The 22500-nt window shown below is 36.2% G+C and overlaps 1 protein-coding gene across 1 annotated transcript in view; it reads right to left on the reverse strand.

Moving 5' to 3' along the window:
- The window catches only part of eya1 (EYA transcriptional coactivator and phosphatase 1), a 97716-nt gene that overhangs the window by 27002 nt on the left and 48214 nt on the right, over window positions 1–22500 (reverse strand). The window contains 1 exon segment of the mRNA XM_031795320.1: window positions 3107–3196. Coding sequence (XP_031651180.1) covers window positions 3107–3196 — 90 coding nt within the window.

Here is a 22500-nt window from a genome sequence, read left to right on the forward strand (position 1 = left end):
CTTTTGACCAGAGCCCATTTACTATATCGTGCACTACTTTTGACCAGAGCCCATTTACTATATCGTGCACTACTTTTGACCAGGGCATTGACAGTATCCAAAGTTTGAGTTTATTTTTACAGGGACAGTGAACATCAATCAAGGTTTCAGTAAAAGTGCCGGTTTCAGCCAGCCGGCTAATTGTCAACCGCAGTCCCTGGGCAGGGTTTAAAGTAGTGCACTAAACAGGGAATATTTGGTATTTGGTATTTTATTAGGATCCCCATTAGCTGTTGCAAAAGCAGCAGCTACTCTTCCTGGGGTTCCACACAGAACACAGAACTCAAAACACAGAACACAGAACACAGAACTCAGAACTCAGAACACAAAACACAGAACACAGAACACAGAACTTTGGCAAAACCAAAAGTCATAAAGTCCTTAGTTGAGATAGATCAGAGGAAAATATGCATTGCACATATAAAACCATTTTATAAGCAGCGAACGGTTGAACTGCTGACAAAATCAAACACAGGACAGATGTTGGAAGAAATAACATATTGAAGCTTCTGTTACACATTTTTTTGCAAATGATTGGGGCACATCTATTAAAAAGAAAGTGCAGTTTTTCTGGATTGTAGTGATTGGGCGAAAGCATAAGGAAATATTTAACCAGCCAATTGCAGTCAATTACTTTGATCACGACGACTGTGTTTGTAATCTCTCAGTCACTCTACTCCTTTGGCTGTCTGACAGAGGGAAAACAAACATTTTATTTCTCTCTCTCTCTCTCTCTGTCTCTCTCTCAACCCCTTCATCTTCCTCTCTTTCTCCCCTCTCTCCCTTTTTTCTCTCTTTATTCCCCAGAACATGCTGGTGACTAATACGGTTTGGCAGACCGGCCACAACTCTCTTCAGGCTTAAATATCAAACCAAACATTTCCTCTGCTGAGAGGGGTGGTCAGCCTGGAATAGTACACTGAGGCTCGGTCCCAAACGGTACCCTATTCCCGACATAGTGCACTACTGTTGACCAGAGCCAACGGAAAGACCTGGGTCACGGGTGTCAAATTCACCAGCCCAGAGAAAGATAGAGGGAGAGAGACAGACAGTGAGAGAAGAGGAGAGGGAGAGAGACAGACAGGGAGAGAAGAGGAGAGGGAGAGAGAGAGACAGAGAGAGAAGAGGAGAGGGAGAGAGACAGACAGAGAGAGAAGAGGAGAGGGAGAGAGACAGACAGGGAGAGAAGAGGAGAGTGAGAGAGAGAGAAGAGGAGAGGGAGAGAGACAGACAGGGAGAGAAGAGGAGAGGGAGAGAGACAGACAGGGAGAGAAGAGGAGAGGGAGAGAGACAGACAGGGAGAGAAGAGGAGAGGGAGAGAGACAGACAGGGAGAGAAGAGGAGAGGGAGAGAGGCAGACAGGGAGAGAAGAGGAGAGGGAGAGAGAGAGACAGACAGGGAGAGAAGAGGAGAGTGAGAGAGACAGACAGGGAGAGAAGAAGAGAGGGAGAGGAGATGTAGAGAGAGGAAGAGGAGAGGAGAAAGAGGGGAGGAGAGATGTAGAGAGAGGAGAGAAGATGTAGAGAGAAGAGAAGAGATGTAGAGAGAGGAATGGAGAGAGAGGGGAGCAGAGGAGAGATGTAGAGAGAGGAGAGGAGAGATAGGGAGCAGAGGAGAGATGTAGAGAGAGGAGAAGAGATGTAGAGAGAGTAGAGGAGAGAGAGGGGAGTAGAGGAGAGATGTGGAGAGGGGGAGAGGAGATGTAGAGAGAGGAAAGGAGAGAGAGGGGAGCAGAGGAGAGATGTAGAGAGAGGAGAGGAGATGTAGAGAGGGGAGAGGAGAGGAGAGGAGAGGAGAGGAGAGGAGAGGAGAGGAGAGGAGAGGAGAGGAGAGGAGAGGAGAGGAGAGGAGAGGAGAGGAGAGGAGAGGAGAGGAGAGGAGAGGAGATGTCGAGAGAGGAGAGGAGATGTAGAGAGAGGAGAGGAGAGAGAGGGGAGCAGAGAAGAGCTGTAGAGAGAGGAGAAGAGATGTAGAGAGAGGAGAGGAGATGTAGAGAGAGAAGAAGAGAGGGAGGGGGAGGAGAGGAGATGTAGAGAGAGGGAGAGGAGAGGAGGGGAGCAGAGGAGAGGAGATGTAGAGAGAGAAACACTAGAGACAAATTTCCTCAGTTGCTATGGGAGAGAAGAGAATTCGGGTGAGGAGCAAGTGCTCCCGACCGGCCCAGGAATGATGACAGACTGAAAGACTGACAGCACATGTAAAATTCATAGTGTCCCTTGGGCCTGGTAACTGAGAACTGGGCTCAATTGGCTCCCCGCTATTAAATGGTTGTTGATGCTTTAGCTAAAACTTTAATGGACCTGGTCTGTAGTCTGTAATGTAATGTAATGTAATGTAATGTAATGTAATGTCTACACTACTGATGGACCTGGTCTGTAGTCTGTAATGTAATGTAATGTAATGTCTACACTACTGATGGACCTGGTCTGTAGTCTGTAATGTAATGTAATGTAATGTCTACACTACTGATGGACCTGGTATGTAGTCTGTAATGTAATGTAATGTAATGTAATGTCTACACTACTGATGGACCTGGTCTGTAGTCTGTAATGTAATGTAATGTAATGTCTACACTACTGATGGACCTGGTATGTAGTCTGTAATGTAATGTAATGTAATGTAATGTCTACACTACTGATGGACCTGGTCTGTAGTCTGTAATGTAATGTAATGTCTACACTACTGATGGACCTGGTATGTAGTCTGTAATGTAATGTAATGTAATGTAATGTCTACACTACTGATGGACCTGGTCTGTAGTCTGTAATGTAATGTAATGTATATACTCATGTTGAGAGGGAGGAGGAGGAGAGGGAGGAGAGGGAGGAGGAGGAGGAGGAGAGGAGGAGGAGGAGAGGAGGAGGAGGAGGAGGAGGAGGAGGAGGAGGAGGTGGAGGAGAGGGAGGTGTGTGAGCGTGGATGTGTCTAGCGAGCCGAAAGAGAGACCAGGTCCTCTTATAGGTCAGTTCTCTGGAATATAAGGGGGTTTGAAGGAAGAGAGAACAAGAGAAGGGGACAAAACACTCAGGGGTATAGAATACAATAAAAGAGAGACTCTGCCACGTACCTCCAAGTCGTTGAAGAATAAGTGAGAGTCTGCCAAGTTAAAGATCATCTCCTCCATCCTCAGTCCCAGTGACACAGACGTCGGGGGATCCTGGAGAATATCATCAACACATCACGTCAAATAACAGATACCAACGATCATCAGATATGTAAACGTACCTGTCCATGTAAATAACATAGATTGATGCGTTGCCGACGTGCAGCTTTTTAATCCGTGTCTGTGTGTCCTTGTTGTGTGTTATTGTGTAATCATTGGTGTTGTATGTTGACCATTTCTCCTTTTGGGATGAATACAATACTATCCTACTGTATATTAAAGTACACATACACACACACACACGCACGCACTCACACACACACCCACACATGCACGCACTCACACACGCACGCACGCACGCACACACGCACTCACACACACACACACGCACGCACGCACGCACTCACACACACACACACACGCGCACGCACTCACACACACACACACGCACGCACTCACACACACACACACGCACGCACTCACACACACACACATGCACGCACTCACACACACACACACGCACGCACTCACACACACACATACACACGCACACACACACACACATGCACACACACACACGCACACGCACACACGCACACATGCACACACTCACACACGCGCACACACACACACACACACACACATGCACACACACAAGCACACATGCACACACACACACGCACACATGCACACACACACACACACATGCACACACACACACTCGCGCACAAACAGTTACTGAGCATTACATGTTGATTTAGAAATGATCGTTAATAACCGAAGAGTTTATTTCCAAAACAAAACATCAATTTTTTTTGACATTTCTCATCAGAAATGACTTATTGGGAACCTTCATGTGTCCAATATGACTCAGGTTTTATGATTCATAGGTTTGATGAAAACATTTTTAGATGGAAAGGAATGTTCGTATCCCATATATTTGATCCTGTATATTTGATATTTGATCCTGTATATTTGATATTTGATCCTGTATATTTGATCCTGTATATTTGATATTTGATCCTGTATATTTGATCCTGTATATTTGATCCTGTATATTTGATATTTGATCCTGTATAGTTGATCCTGTATAGTTGATCCTGTATATTTGATCCTGTATAGTTGATCCTGTATAGTTGATCCTGTATAGTTGATCCTGTATAGTTGATCCTGTATAGTTGATCCTGCATATTTGATCCTGTATAGTTGATCCTGTATATTTGATATTTGATCCTGTATATTTGATCCCATATATTTGATCCTGTATATTTGATCCTGTATAGTTGATCCTGTATAGTTGATCCTGTATAGTTGATCCTGTATAGTTGATCCTGTATAGTTGATCCTGTATATTTGATCCTGTATAGTTGATCCTGTATAGTTGATCCTGTATAGTTGATATTTGATCCCATACATTTGATCCTGTATATTTGATCCTGTATAGTTGATATTTGATCCCATATATTTGATCCTGTATATTTGATCCTGTATAGTTGATATTGATCCTGTATATTTGATCCTGTATAGTTGATCCTGTATAGTTGATCCTGTATAGTTGATCCTGTATATTTGATCCTCTATATTTGATCCTGTATATTTGATCCTGTATAGTTGATCCTGTATAGTTGATCCTGTATAGTTGATCCTGTATATTTGATCCTCTATATTTGATATTTGATCCTGTATATTTGATCCTGTATATTTGATCCTGTATATTTGATATTTGATCCTGTATATTTGATCCTGTATATTTGATCCTGTATATTTGATATTTGATCCTGTATATTTGATCCTGTATAGTTGATCCTGTATATTTGATCCTGTATAGTTGATCCTGTATAGTTGATCCTGTATAGTTGATCCTGTATAGTTGATCCTGTATAGTTGATCCTGTATAGTTGATCCTGTATATTTGATCCTGTATAGTTGATCCTGTATAGTTGATCCTGTATATTTGATCCTGTATAGTTGATCCTGTATAGTTGATCCTGTATAGTTGATATTTGATCCCATATATTTGATCCTGTATATTTGATCCTGTATAGTTGATATTTGATCCCATATATTTGATCCTGTATATTTGATCCTGTATAGTTGATATTTGATCCTGTATATTTTATCCTGTATAGTTGATCCTGTATAGTTGATCCTGTATAGTTGATCCTGTATATTTGATCCTGTATATTTGATCCTGTATATTTGATCCTGTATAGTTGATCCTGTATAGTTGATCCTGTATATTTGATCCTCTATATTTGATCCTGTATAGTTGATCCTGTATAGTTGATCCTGTATATTTGATATTTGATCCTGTATATTTGATCCTGTATATTTGATCCTGTATATTTGATCCTGTATATTTGATCCTGTATATTTGATCCCATATATTTGATCCTGTATATTTGATCCTGTATATTTGATCCTGTATATTTGATCCCATATATATGATCCTGTATAGTTGATCCTGTATAGTTGATCCTGTATAGTTGATATTTGATCCTGTATATTTGATCCTGTATAGTTGATCCTGTATAGTTGATCCTGTATAGTTGATCCTGTATAGTTGATCCTGTATATTTGATATTTGATCCTGTATATTTGATCCTGTATATTTGATCCTGTATAGTTGATATTTGATCCTGTATATTTGATCCTGTATATTTGATCCTCTATATTTGATCCTGTATAGTTGATCCTGTATATTTGATATTTGATCCTGTATATTTGATCCTGTATATTTGATCCTGTATAGTTGATCCTGTATAGTTGATCCTGTATATTTGATCCTCTATATTTGATCCTGTATAGTTGATCCTGTATATTTGATATTTGATCCTGTATATTTGATCCTGTATAGTTGATCCTGTATAGTTGATCCTGTATAGTTGATCCTGTATAGTTGATCCTGTATATTTGATCCTGTATATTGATATTTGATCCTTTATATTTGATCCTGTATATTTGATCCTGTATATTTGATCCTGTATAGTTGATCCTGTATATTTGATCATCTATATTTGATCCTGTATAGTTGATCCTGTATATTTGATATTTGATCCTGTATATTTTATCCTGTATAGTTGATCCTGTATAGTTGATCCTGTATAGTTGATCCTGTATAGTTGATATTTGATCCTGTATAGTTGATATTTGATCCTGTATATTTGATCCTGTATATTTGATCCTCTATATTTGATCCTGTATAGTTGATCCTGTATAGTTGATATTTGATCCTGTATATTTGATCCTGTATATTTGATCCTGTATAGTTGATCCTGTATAGTTGATCCTGTATATTTGATCCTCTATATTTGATCCTGTATAGTTGATCCTGTATATTTGATATTTGATCCTGTATATTTGATCCTGTATAGTTGATCCTGTATAGTTGATCCTGTATAGTTGATCCTGTATAGTTGATATTTGATCCTGTATAGTTGATATTTGATCCTGTATATTTGATCCTGTATATTTGATCCTCTATATTTGATCCTGTATAGTTGATCCTGTATAGTTGATATTTGATCCTGTATATTTGATCCTGTATATTTGATCCTGTATAGTTGATCCTGTATAGTTGATCCTGTATATTTGATCCTCTATATTTGATCCTGTATAGTTGATCCTGTATATTTGATATTTGATCCTGTATAGTTGATCCTGTATATTTGATCCTGTATAGTTGATCCTGTATAGTTGATCCTGTATAGTTGATCCTGTATAGTTAATCCTGCATATTTGATCCTGTATAGTTGATCCTGTATATTGATATTTGATCCTGTATATTTGATCCCATATATTTGATCCTGTATATTTGATCCTGTATAGTTGATCCTGTATAGTTGATCCTGTATAGTTGATCCTGTATAGTTGATCCTGTATAGTTGATCCTGTATATTTGATCCTGTATAGTTGATCCTGTATAGTTGATCCTGTATAGTTGATATTTGATCCCATATATTTGATCCTGTATATTTGATCCTGTATAGTTGATATTTGATCCCATATATTTGATCCTGTATATTTGATCCTGTATAGTTGATATTTGATCCTGTATATTTGATCCTGTATAGTTGATCCTGTATAGTTGATCCTGTATAGTTGATCCTGTATATTTGATCCTCTATATTTGATCCTGTATATTTGATCCTGTATAGTTGATCCTGTATAGTTGATCCTGTATAGTTGATCCTGTATATTTGATCCTCTATATTTGATATTTGATCCTGTATATTTGATCCTGTATATTTGATCCTGTATATTTGATATTTGATCCTGTATATTTGATCCTGTATATTTGATCCTGTATATTTGATATTTGATCCTGTACATTTGATCCTGTATAGTTGATCCTGTATATTTGATCCTGTATAGTTGATTCTGTATAGTTGATCCTGTATAGTTGATCCTGTATAGTTTGATCCTGTATAGTTGATCCTGTATAGTTGATCCTGTATATTTGATCCTGTATAGTTGATCCTGTATAGTTGATCCTGTATATTTGATCCTGTATAGTTGATCCTGTATAGTTGATCCTGTATAGTTGATATTTGATCCCATATATTGATCCTGTATATTTTATCCTGTATAGTTGATATTTGATCCCATATATTTGATCCTGTATATTTGATCCTGTATAGTTGATATTTGATCCTGTATATTTTATCCAGTATAGTTGATCCTGTATAGTTGATCCTGTATAGTTGATCCTGTATATTTGATCCTCTATATTTGATCCTGTATATTTGATCCTGTATAGTTGATCCTGTATAGTTGATCCTGTATAGTTGATCCTGTATATTTGATCCTCTATATTTGATCCTGTATAGTGATCCTGTATAGTTGATCCTGTATATTTGATATTTGATCCTGTATATTTGATCCTGTATATTTGATCCTGTATATTTGATCCTGTATATTTGATCCTGTATATTTGATCCTGTATATTTGATCCCATATATTTGATCCTGTATATTTGATCCTATATATTTGATCCTGTATATTTGATCCCATATATATGATCCTGTATAGTTGATCCTGTATAGTTGATCCTGTATAGTTGATATTTGATCCTGTATATTTGATCCTGTATAGTTGATCCTGTATAGTTGATCCTGTATAGTTGATCCTGTATAGTTGATCCTGTATATTTGATATTTGATCCTGTATATTTGATCCTGTATATTTGATCCTGTATAGTTGATATTTGATCCTGTATATTTGATCCTGTATATTTGATCCTCTATATTGATCCTGTATAGTTGATCCTGTATATTTGATCCTGTATAGTTGATCCTGTATAGTTGATCCTGTATAGTTGATCCTGTATATTTGATCCTCTATATTTGATCCTGTATAGTTGATCCTGTATAGTTGATCCTGTATATTTGATATTTGATCCTGTATATTTGATCCTGTATATTTGATCCTGTATATTTGATCCTGTATATTTGATCCTGTATATTTGATCCTGTATATTTGATCCCATATATTTGATCCTGTATATTTGATCCTATATATTTGATCCTGTATATTTGATCCCATATATATGATCCTGTATAGTTGATCCTGTATAGTTGATCCTGTATAGTTGATATTTGATCCTGTATATTTGATCCTGTATAGTTGATCCTGTATAGTTGATCCTGTATAGTTGATCCTGTATAGTTGATCCTGTATATTTGATATTTGATCCTGTATATTTGATCCTGTATATTTGATCCTGTATAGTTGATATTTGATCCTGTATATTTGATCCTGTATATTTGATCCTCTATATTTGATCCTGTATAGTTGATCCTGTATATTTGATATTGATCCTGTATATTTGATCCTGTATATTTGATCCTGTATAGTTGATCCTGTATAGTTGATCCTGTATATTTGATCCTCTATATTTGATCCTGTATATTTGATCCTGTATAGTTGATCCTGTATAGTTGATCCTGTATAGTTGATCCTGTATATTTGATCCTCTATATTTGATATTTGATCCTGTATATTTGATCCTGTATATTTGATCCTGTATATTTGATATTTGATCCTGTATATTTGATCCTGTATATTTGATCCTGTATATTTGATATTTGATCCTGTATATTTGATCCTGTATAGTTGATCCTGTATAGTTGATCCTGTATAGTTGATCCTGTATATTTGATCCTGTATATTTGATATTTGATCCTTTATATTTGATCCTGTATATTTGATCCTGTATATTGATCCTGTATAGTTGATCCTGTATATTTGATCCTCTATATTTGATCCTGTATAGTTGATCCTGTATATTTGATATTTGATCCTGTATATTTTATCCTGTATAGTTGATCCTGTATAGTTGATCCTGTATAGTTGATCCTGTATAGTTGATCCTGTATAGTTGATCCTGTATAGTTGATATTTGATCCTGTATAGTTGATATTTGATCCTGTATATTTGATCCTGTATATTTGATCCTCTATATTTGATCCTGTATAGTTGATCCTGTATATTTGATATTTGATCCTGTATATTTGATCCTGTATATTTGATCCTGTATAGTTGATCCTGTATAGTTGATCCTGTATATTTGATCCTCTATATTTGATCCTGTATAGTTGATCCTGTATATTTGATATTTGATCCTGTATATTTGATCCTGTATAGTTGATCCTGTATAGTTGATCCTGTATAGTTGATCCTGTATAGTTGATCCTGTATATTTGATCCTGTATATTTGATATTTGATCCTTTATATTTGATCCTGTATATTTGATCCTGTATATTTGATCCTGTATAGTTGATCCTGTATATTTGATCCTCTATATTTGATCCTGTATAGTTGATCCTGTATATTTGATATTTGATCCTGTATATTTTATCCTGTATAGTTGATCCTGTATAGTTGATCCTGTATAGTTGATCCTGTATAGTTGATCCTGTATAGTTGATCTTCTATATTTGATCCTGTGACATGCGGTTGTCTCACCTAGATATCTGAAGATAATTTCTGTAAGTCACTCTGGATAAGAGCATTTGGTACATGACTAAAATGTCAAAGGTAAATGTTTTACATACTGACCACATATTAATGAATTAAGTTATTATTATTATTATTTTTTAATTATTGATTTCACAAACGCATCATTTGTACAGATATTTATCAAAATGTAGTTTTTTATTACACTGGACTGTGTGAAACCTAGCTGTAATTATTTATCTGAATGAGGCAGATTTGTGTTATATTTTATTTATTAACCTTTATTTAACTCGGCAAGTCAGTTAAATAACAAATTCTTATTTTACAATGACAGCCTACCCCGGCCAAATCCTCCCCTAACCCGGACGCTGCAGGGCCAGTTGTGGCCGCCCTATGGGACTCCCGCTCAGTGCCTTAGACCGCTGCGCCACACAGGATACCTAAATAGCATATATAGCATTTTCCTACAAAACATAATTATTTTTCTCTTTGAAAATGAAACCATAAACTGATATATTTTAAACAAATACATGTCGGTCATTGAACAACCCCGATGCCATGATTAGATTTTTTTTTTTTTTTAAACATACCAATCTTTTCATAATTTCTTTAAACAATAAAACCTCATTTAACCAACATTTTTGAAAATGTATAGCATTTTGGATTGAAGCCCTTCCACTGATGATTTGTCTCTATCTATCTATCGACACTTTTACACCTTTGGAATTCTCCTACATTCCAGAACACTACGACCTCATAAAGAGGAGAAGAAATTCTAGAGATCTAAAAGAAAGTTCTGCTTTTGTTTATGACCTTACAGAGGAACTAGACTAGCCTCCAGAATGGCCAGGCAGAGAGGAGGGAGAGTTTCATTAATGTAGTAACAGCGCAACTCGTCTTGGATGCGGGTGAGCGATAGAGACGAGGACAGGGTCGTAACCTTATCGTTAAAAACTCCATTCTAAACATACTTGTGTTGGTGCGTCATCTAGCTGGCTGCAGTAAAGCAGAGGCGCGCGTGCACGCACACACACACACACACACACACACGCACACACACACACACACACACACACACACACACACACACACACACACACACACACACACACACACACACACACACACACACACACACACACACACACACACACACACACACTTCAACCAACTGCCCCCCATCCCTGAAGTTTCCCAAGCTTCTAAACCATTGGATAAACTTAACATAATGTGAATAGTTATTTGATCTAACAATTACCCCAAAAATAAATTGTTAGATCATTTAATTGTGTTATTTTTTGTAATCAAGACAAAAAAAATACCTCTATCCTCCCAAAAATATATATTTTTATATTAGCTGAGTGCTTCTCAAGCCGAAATAATATTGATACACCACATGAAAGACATAATTGCAATTTTTTTTCACTTCATTCTAAATTGTGTTATTATTTGTTCCTCTCCCCCCTTCTATCCGCCTCTGTAATGTAATATTGTCTGTCACGGGGATATGGATGGCCCTGTCTGTCTGTAAGATAATATGGAGAGAAGAAGAGAGACCTGAGCTCTAAATAGTTAATGAACCAGTGACAAAGGGCCCCCCCCCCCCCCCTTCAAACCAGACAGCAACGAATGCAAAGCATCTCCAGACAAATTGAGGGGGAAAAAATGCATTATCACAACAACAAAAAGGAAAACAGATGAAAGTGTTTCCCAGAAGCATCAATATATATGATTCTAATATATAACAGTAGGTGCCTGTCCTACACTATTAATATATAACAGTAGGTGCCTGTTTACTATTCACTATTGATTATGTGATGCTAATATATATATATGATTCTAATATATAACAGTAGGTGCCTGTTTACTATTCACTATTGATTATGTGATGCTAATATATATATATATATATATATATGATTCTAATATATAACAGTAGGTGCCTGTCCTACACTATTAATATATAACAGTAGGTGCCTGTCCTACACTATTAATATATAACAGTAGGTGCCTGTCCTACACTATTAATATATAACAGTAGGTGCCTGTCCTACACTATTAATATATAACAGTAGGTGCCTGTCCTACACTATTAATATATAACAGTAGGTGCCTGTCCTACAACTATTAATATATAACAGTAGGTGCCTGTCCTACACTATTAATATATAACAGTAGGTGCCTGTCCTACACTATTAATATATAACAGTAGGTGCCTGTCCTACACTATAATATATAACAGTAGGTGCCTGTCCTACACTATTAATATATAACAGTAGGTGCCTGTCTACTATTCACTATTGATTATTTGATGCTAATATATATATATATGATTCTAATATATAACAGTAGGTGCCTGTCCTATCACTATTCAATATATAACAGTAGGTGCCTGTCCTACACTATTAATATATAACAGTAGGTGCCTGTCCTACACTATTAATATATAACAGTAGGTGCCTGTCCCTACACTATTAATATATAACAGTAGGTGCTGTCCTACACTATTAATATATAACAGTAGGTGCTGTCCTACACTATTAATATATAACAGTAGGTGCCTGTCCTACACTATTAATATATAACAGTAGGTGCCTGTCCTACACTATTAATATATAACAGTAGGTGCCTGTCCTACACTATTAATATATAACAGTAGGTGCCTGTCCTACACTATTAATATATAACAGTAGGTGCCTGTCCTACACTATTCATATATAACAGTAGGTGCCTGTCTACTATTCACTATTGATTATTTGATGCTAATATATATATATATGATTCTAATATATAACAGTAGGTGCCTGTCCTACACTATTAATATATAACAGTAGGTGCCTGTCCTACACTATTAATATATAACAGTAGGTGCCTGTCCTACACTATTAATATATAACAGTAGGTGCCTGTCCTACACTATTAATATATAACAGTAGGTGCCTGTCCTACACTATTAATATATAACAGTAGGTGCCTGTCCTACACTATTAATATATAACAGTAGGTGCCTGTCCTACACTATTCATATATAACAGTAGGTGCCTGTCCTACACTATTAATAATACTATTACAGTAGGTGCCTGTCCTACACTATTAATTTATAACAGTAGGTGCTGTCCTACACTATTAATATATAACAGTAGTGCCTGTCCTACACTATTAATATATAACAGTAGGTGCCTGTCCTACACTATTAATATATAACAGTAGGTGCCTGTCTACACTATTAATATATAACAGTAGGTGCCTGTCCTACACTATTAAATATATAACAGTAGGTGCCTGTCCTACACTATTAATATTAACAGTAGGTGCCTGTCCTAACTATTAATATATAACAGTAGGTGCCTGTCCTACACTATTAATATATAACAGTAGGTGCCTGTCCTACACTAATTAATATATAACAGTAGGTGCTGTCCTACACTATTAATATATAACAGTAGGTGCCTGTCCTACACTATTAATATATAACAGTAGGTGCCTGTCCTACACTATTAATATATAACACTAGGTGCCTGTCCTATCACTATTAATATATAACAGTAGGTGCCTGTCCTACACTATTAATATATAACAGTAGGTGCCCTGTCCTACACTATTAATATATAACAGTAGGTGCCTGTCCTACACTTTAATATAACAGTAGGTGCCTGTCCTACACCTATTAATATATAACAGTAGGTGCCTGTCCTACACTATTCATATATAACAGTAGGTGCCTGTCCTACACTATTAATATATAACAGTAGGTGCCTGTCCTACACTATTAATATATAACAGTAGGTGCCTGTCCTACACTATTCATATATAACAGTAGGTGCCTGTCCTACACTATTAATATATACAGTAGGTGCCTGTCCTACACTATTAATATATAACAGTAGGGTGCCTGTCCTACACTATTAATATATAACAGTAGGTGCTGTCCTACACTATTCATATATAACAGTAGGTGCCTGTCCTACACTATTAATATATAACAGTAGGTGCCTGTCCTACACTATTAATATATAACAGTAGGGTGCCTGTCCTACACTATTCATATATAACAGTAGGTGCCTGTCCTACACTATTAATATATAACAGTAGGTGCCTGTCCTAACACTATTAATATATAACATAGGTGCTGTCCTACACTATTAATATATAACAGTAGTCCTGTCCTACACTATTAATATATAACAGTAGGTGCCTGTCCTACACTATTAATATATAACAGTAGGTGCCTGTCCTACACTATTAATATATAACGTAGGTGCCTGTCCTACACTATTAATATATAACAGTAGGTGCCTGTCCTACACTATTAATATATAACAGTAGGTGCCTGTCCTACACTATTAATATATAACAGTAGGTGCCTGTCCTACACTATTAATAATAACAGTAGGCTGCCTGTCCTACACTATTAATATATAAACAGTAGGTGCCTGTCCTAACACTATTAATATATAACAGTAGGTGCCTGTTCTACACTATTAATATATAACAGTAGGTGCCTGTCCTACACTATTAATATATAACAGTAGGTGCCTGTCCCTACACTATTCATATATAACGTAGGTGCCTGTCCTAACACTATTAATATATAACAGTAGGTGCCTGTCCTACACTATTCATATATAACAGTAGGTGCCTGTCCTACACTATTCATATATAACAGTAGGTGCCTGTCCTACACTATTAAATATATAACAGTAGGTGCCTGTCCTACACTATTCATATATAACAGTAGGTGCCTGTCCTACACTATTCATATATAACAGTAGGTGCCTGTTCCTACACTATTAATATATAACAGTAGTGCCTGTCCTACACTATTAATATATAACAGTAGGTGCCTGTCCTACACTATTAATATATAACAGTAGGTGCCTGTCCTACACTATTAATATATAACATTAGGTGCCTGTCCTATCACTATATTATAACAGAGGGTGCCTGTCCGTACAATATAATATATACAGTAGGTGCCTGTCCTACACTATTAATATATAACAGTAGGTGCCTGTCCTACACTATTCATATATAACAGTAGGTGCCTGTCCCTACACTATTAATATATAAACAGTAGGTGCCTGTCCTACACTGATTCATATATAACAGTAGGTGCCTGTCCTACACTATAATATATACAGTAGGTGCCTGTCCTACACTATTAATATATAACAGTAGGTGCCTGTCCTACACTATTAATATATAACAGTAGGTGCCTGTCCTACACTATTATAGATATAACAGTAGGTGCCTGTCCTACACCTATTAATATATAACAGTAGGTGCCTGTCCTACACATTCATATATAAAAGTAGGTGCCCTGTCCTACACTATTCATATATACAGTAGGTGCCTGTCCTACACTATTAATATATAACAGTAGGTGCCTGTCCTACACTATTCATATATACAGTAGGTGGCCTGTCCTACACTATTAATATATAACAGTAGTGCCTGTCCTACACTATTAATATATAACAGTAGGTGCCTGTCCTACACTATTCATATATAACAGTAGGTGCCTGTCTACACTATTAGTATATACAGTAGTGCCTGTCCTAACACTATTAATATATAACAGTAGGTGCCTGTCCTACACTATTAATATATAACAGTAGGTGCCTGTCCTACACTATTAATATATAACAGTAGGTGCCTGTCCTACACTATTAATATATAACAGTAGGTGCCTGTCCTACACTATTAATATATAACAGTAGGTGCCTGTCCTACACACTATTAATAATATAACAGTAGGTGCCCTGTCCTACACTATTAATATATAACAGTAGGTTGCCTGTCCTACACTATTAATATATAACAGTAGGTGCCTGTCCTACACTATTAATATATAACAGTAGGTGCCTGTCCCTACAACTATTAATATATAACAGTAGGTGCCTGTCCTACACTATTAATATATAACAGTAGGTGCCTGTCCTACACTATTAATATATAACAGTAGGTGCCTGTCCTACACTATTAATATATAACAGTAGGTGCCTGTCCTACACTATTAATATATAACAGTAGGTGCCTGTCCTACACTATTAATATATAACAGTAGGTGCCTGTCCTACACTATTAATATATAACAGTAGGTGCCTGTCCTACACTATTAATATATAACAGTAGGTGCCTGTCCTACACTATTAATATATAACAGTAGGTGCCTGTCCTACACTATTAATATATAACAGTAGGTGCCTGTCCTACACTATTAATATATAACAGTAGGTGCCTGTCCTACACTATTAATATATAACAGTAGGTGCCTGTCCTACACTATTAATATATAACAGTAGGTGCCTGTCCTACACTATTAATATATAACAGTAGGTGCCTGTCCTACACTATTAATATATAACAGTAGGTGCCTGTCCTACACTATTAATATATAACAGTAGGTGCCTGTCCTACACTATTAATATATAACAGTAGGTGCCTGTCCTACACTATTAATATATAACAGTAGGTGCCTGTCCTACACTATTAATATATAACAGTAGGTGCCTGTCCTACACTATTAATATATAACAGTAGGTGCCTGTCCTACACTATTAATATATAACAGTAGGTGCCTGTCCTACACTATTAATATATAACAGTAGGTGCCTGTCCTACACTATTAATATATAACAGTAGGTGCCTGTCCTACACTATTAATATATAACAGTAGGTGCCTGTCCTACACTATTAATATATAACAGTAGGTGCCTGTCCTACACTATTAATATATAACAGTAGGTGCCTGTCCTACACTATTAATATATAACAGTAGGTGCCTGTCCTACACTATTAATATATAACAGTAGGTGCCTGTCCTACACTATTAATATATAACAGTAGGTGCCTGTCCTACACTATTAATATATAACAGTAGGTGCCTGTCCTACACTATTAATATATAACAGTAGGTGCCTGTCCTACACTATTAATATATAACAGTAGGTGCCTGTCCTACACTATTAATATATAACAGTAGGTGCCTGTCCTACACTATTAATATATAACAGTAGGTGCCTGTCCTACACTATTAATATATAACAGTAGGTGCCTGTCCTACACTATTAATATATAACAGTAGGTGCCTGTCCTACACTATTAATATATAACAGTAGGTGCCTGTCCTACACTATTAATATATAACAGTAGGTGCCTGTCCTACACTATTAATATATAACAGTAGGTGCCTGTCCTACACTATTAATATATAACAGTAGGTGCCTGTCCTACACTATTAATATATAACAGTAGGTGCCTGTCCTACACTATTAATATATAACAGTAGGTGCCTGTCCTACACTATTAATATATAACAGTAGGTGCCTGTCCTACACTATTAATATATAACAGTAGGTGCCTGTCCTACACTATTAATATATAACAGTAGGTGCCTGTCCTACACTATTAATATATAACAGTAGGTGCCTGTCCTACACTATTAATATATAACAGTAGGTGCCTGTCCTACACTATTAATATATAACAGTAGGTGCCTGTCCTACACTATTAATATATAACAGTAGGTGCCTGTCCTACACTATTAATATATAACAGTAGGTGCCTGTCCTACACTATTAATATATAACAGTAGGTGCCTGTCCTACACTATTAATATATAACAGTAGGTGCCTGTCCTACACTATTAATATATAACAGTAGGTGCCTGTCCTACACTATTAATATATAACAGTAGGTGCCTGTCCTACACTATTAATATATAACAGTAGGTGCCTGTCCTACACTATTAATATATAACAGTAGGTGCCTGTCCTACACTATTAATATATAACAGTAGGTGCCTGTCCTACACTATTAATATATAACAGTAGGTGCCTGTCCTACACTATTAATATATAACAGTAGGTGCCTGTCCTACACTATTAATATATAACAGTAGGTGCCTGTCCTACACTATTAATATATAACAGTAGGTGCCTGTCCTACACTATTAATATATAACAGTAGGTGCCTGTCCTACACTATTAATATATAACAGTAGGTGCCTGTCCTACACTATTAATATATAACAGTAGGTGCCTGTCCCTACACTATTAATATATAACAGTAGGGTGCCTGTCCTACACTATTATATATAACAGTAGGGTGCCTGCCTACACTATTACATATATAACAGTAGGTGCCTGTCCTACACTATTAATATATAACAGTAGGTGCCTGTCCTACACTATTATTATAACAGTAGGTGCCTGTCCTACACTATTACTATATAACAGTAGTGCCTGTCCTACACTATTAATATATAACGTAGGTGCCTGTCCTACAACTATTAATATATAACAGTAGGTGCCTGTCCTACACTATTAATAAACAGTAGGTGCCCGTGCCTACACTATTCATATATAACAGTAGGGTGCCTGTCCTACACTATTAATATATAACAGTAGGTGCCTGTCCTACACTATTAATATATAACAGTAGTGCCTGTCCTACACTATTAATATATACAGTAGGTGCCTGTCCTACACTATTAATATATAACAGTAGGTGCCTGTCCTACACTATTAATATAAACAGTAGGTGCCTGTCCTACACTATTCATATATAACAGTAGGTGCCTGTCCTACACTATTATATATAACAGTAGGTGCCTGTCCTACACTATTCAATATATAACAGTAGGTTGCCTGTCACTACACTATTCCATATACAAGGCGTTCATTAAACAGTAAGGTGCCTGTCCTACACTATTAATATATAACAGTAGGTGCCTGTCCTACACTATTCATATATAACAGTAGGTGCCTGTCCTACACTATTAATATATAACAGTAGGTGCCTGTCCTACACTATTAATATATAACAGTAGGTGCCTGTCCTACACTATTAATATATAACAGTAGGTGGCCCTGTCCAAATACAGCTATTAATATATAACAGTAGGTGCCTGTCCTACACTATTATATATAACAGTAGGTGCCTGTCCTACCACTATTAATATAACAGTAGGTGCCCTGTCCTACACTATTAATATATAACAGTAGGTGCCTGTCCTACACTATTAATATATAACAGTAGGTGCCTGGTCCTACACTATTAATATATAACAGTAGGTGGCCTGGTCTAACACTATTAATATATAACAGTAGGTGCCTGTCCTAACTATTCAATATATAACAGTAGGTGCCTGTCCTACACTATTAATATATAACAGTAGGGTGCCTGTCCTACACTATTAATATATAACAGTAGGTGCCTGTCCTACACTATTAATATATAACAGTAGGTGCCTGTCCTACACTATTAATATATAACAGTAGGTGCCTGTCCTACACTATTAATATATAACCAGTAGGTGCCTGTCCTACACTATTAATATATAACAGTAGGTGCCTGTCCTACAACTATTAATATATAACAGTAGGTGCCTGTCCTACACTATTATATATAACAGTAGGTGCCTGTCCTACACTATTATATATACAGTAGGTGCCTGTCCTACACTATTATATATAACAGTAGGTGCCTGTCCTACACTATTAAATATATAACAGTAGGTGCCTGTCCTACACTATTAATATATAACAGTAGGTGCCTGTCCTACACTATTAATATATAACAGTAGGTGCCTGTCCTACACTATTAATATATAACAGTAAGGTGCCTGTCATACACTATTAATATATAACAGTAGGTGCCTGTCCTACACTATTAATATATAACAGTAGGTGCCTGTCCTACACTATTAATATATAACAGTAGGTGCCTGTCCTACACTATTAATATATAACAGTAGGTGCCTGTCCTACACTATTAATATATAACAGTAGGTGCCTGTCCTACACTATTAATATATAACAGTAGGTGCCTGTCCTACACTATTAATATATAACAGTAGGTGCCTGTCCTACACTATTAATATATAACAGTAGGTGCCTGTCCTACACTATTAATATATAACAGTAGGTGCCTGTCCTACACTATTAATATATAACAGTAGGTGCCTGTCCTACACTATTAATATATAACAGTAGGTGCCTGTCCTACACTATTAATATATAACAGTAGGTGCCTGTCCTACACTATTAATATATAACAGTAGGTGCCTGTCCTACACTATTAATATATAACAGTAGGTGCCTGTCCTACACTATTAATATATAACAGTAGGTGCCTGTCCTACACTATTAATATATAACAGTAGGTGCCTGTCCTACACTATTAATATATAACAGTAGGTGCCTGTCCTACACTATTAATATATAACAGTAGGTGCCTGTCCTACACTATTAATATATAACAGTAGGTGCCTGTCCTACACTATTAATATATAACAGTAGGTGCCTGTCCTACACTATTAATATATAACAGTAGGTGCCTGTCCTACACTATTAATATATAACAGTAGGTGCCTGTCCTACACTATTAATATATAACAGTAGAGTGCCTGTCCTACACTATTAATATATAACAGTAGGTGCCTGTCCTACACTATTAATATATAACAGTAGGTGCCTGTCCTACACTATTAATATATAACAGTAGGTGCCTGTCCTACACTATTAATATATAACAGTAGGTGCCTGTCCTACACTATTAATATATAACAGTAGGTGCCTGTCCTACACTATTAATATATAACAGTAGGTGCCTGTCCTACACTATTAATATATAACAGTAGGTGCCTGTCCTACACTATTAATATATAACAGTAGGTGCCTGTCTACACTATTAATATATAACAGTAGGTGCCTGTCCTACACTATTAATATATAACAGTAGGTGCCTGTCCTACACTATTAATATATACAGTAGGTGCCTGTCCCTACACTATTAATATATAACAGTAGGTGCCTGTCCTACACTATTAATAATATAACAGTAGGTGCCTGTCCTACACTATTAATATAACAGTGTGCCTGGTCCTCCTATTAAGTATAACAGTAAGGTGCCTGTCCTACACTATTCATATATAACAGTAGGTGCCTGTCCTACACTATTAATATATAACAGTAGGTGCCTGTTCCTCATATTAATTATATACATTAGGTGCCTGTTCCTACACTATTAATATATAACAGTAGGTGCCTGTCCTACACTATTAATATATAACAGTAGGTGCCTGTCCTACACTATTAATATATAACAGTAGGTGCCTGTCCTACACTATTAATATATAACAGTAGGTGCCTGTCCTACACTATTAATATATAACAGTAGGTGCCTGTCCTACACTATTAATATATAACAGTAGGTGCCTGTCCTACACTATTAATATATAACAGTAGGTGCCTGTCCTACACTATTAATATATAACAGTAGGTGCCTGTCCTACACTATTAATATATAACAGTAGGTGCCTGTCCTACACTATTAATATATAACAGTAGGTGCCTGTCCTACACTATTAATATATAACAGTAGGTGCCTGTCCTACACTATTAATATATAACAGTAGGTGCCTGTCCTACACTATTAATATATAACAGTAGGTGCCTGTCCTACACTATTAATATATAACAGTAGGTGCCTGTCCTACACTATTAATATATAACAGTAGGTGCCTGTCCTACACTATTAATATATAACAGTAGGTGCCTGTCCTACACTATTAATATATAACAGTAGGTGCCTGTCCTACACTATTAATATATAACAGTAGGTGCCTGTCCTACACTATTAATATATAACAGTAGGTGCCTGTCCTACACTATTAATATATAACAGTAGGTGCCTGTCCTACACTATTAATATATAACAGTAGGTGCCTGTCCTACACTATTAATATATAACAGTAGGTGCCTGTCCTACACTATTAATATATAACAGTAGGTGCCTGTCCTACACTATTAATATATAACAGTAGGTGCCTGTCCTACACTATTAATATATAACAGTAGGTGCCTGTCCTACACTATTAATATATAACAGTAGGTGCCTGTCCTACACTATTAATATATAACAGTAGGTGCCTGTCCTACACTATTAATATATAACAGTAGGTGCCTGTCCTACACTATTAATATATAACAGTAGGTGCCTGTCCTACACTATTAATATATAACAGTAGGTGCCTGTCCTACACTATTAATATATAACAGTAGGTGCCTGTCCTACACTATTAATATATAACAGTAGGTGCCTGTCCTACACTATTAATATATAACAGTAGGTGCCTGTCCTACACTATTAATATATAACAGTAGGTGCCTGTCCTACACTATTAATATATAACAGTAGGTGCCTGTCCTACACTATTAATATATAACAGTAGGTGCCTGTCCTACACTATTAATATATAACAGTAGGTGCCTGTCCTACACTATTAATATATAACAGTAGGTGCCTGTCCTACACTATTAATATATAACAGTAGGTGCCTGTCCTACACTATTAATATATAACAGTAGGTGCCTGTCCTACACTATTAATATAT

The sequence above is a fragment of the Oncorhynchus kisutch genome, linkage group LG18 (assembly GCF_002021735.2).
Source record: "Oncorhynchus kisutch isolate 150728-3 linkage group LG18, Okis_V2, whole genome shotgun sequence".
In the NCBI taxonomy this organism is placed as follows: Eukaryota; Metazoa; Chordata; class Actinopteri; order Salmoniformes; family Salmonidae; genus Oncorhynchus; species Oncorhynchus kisutch.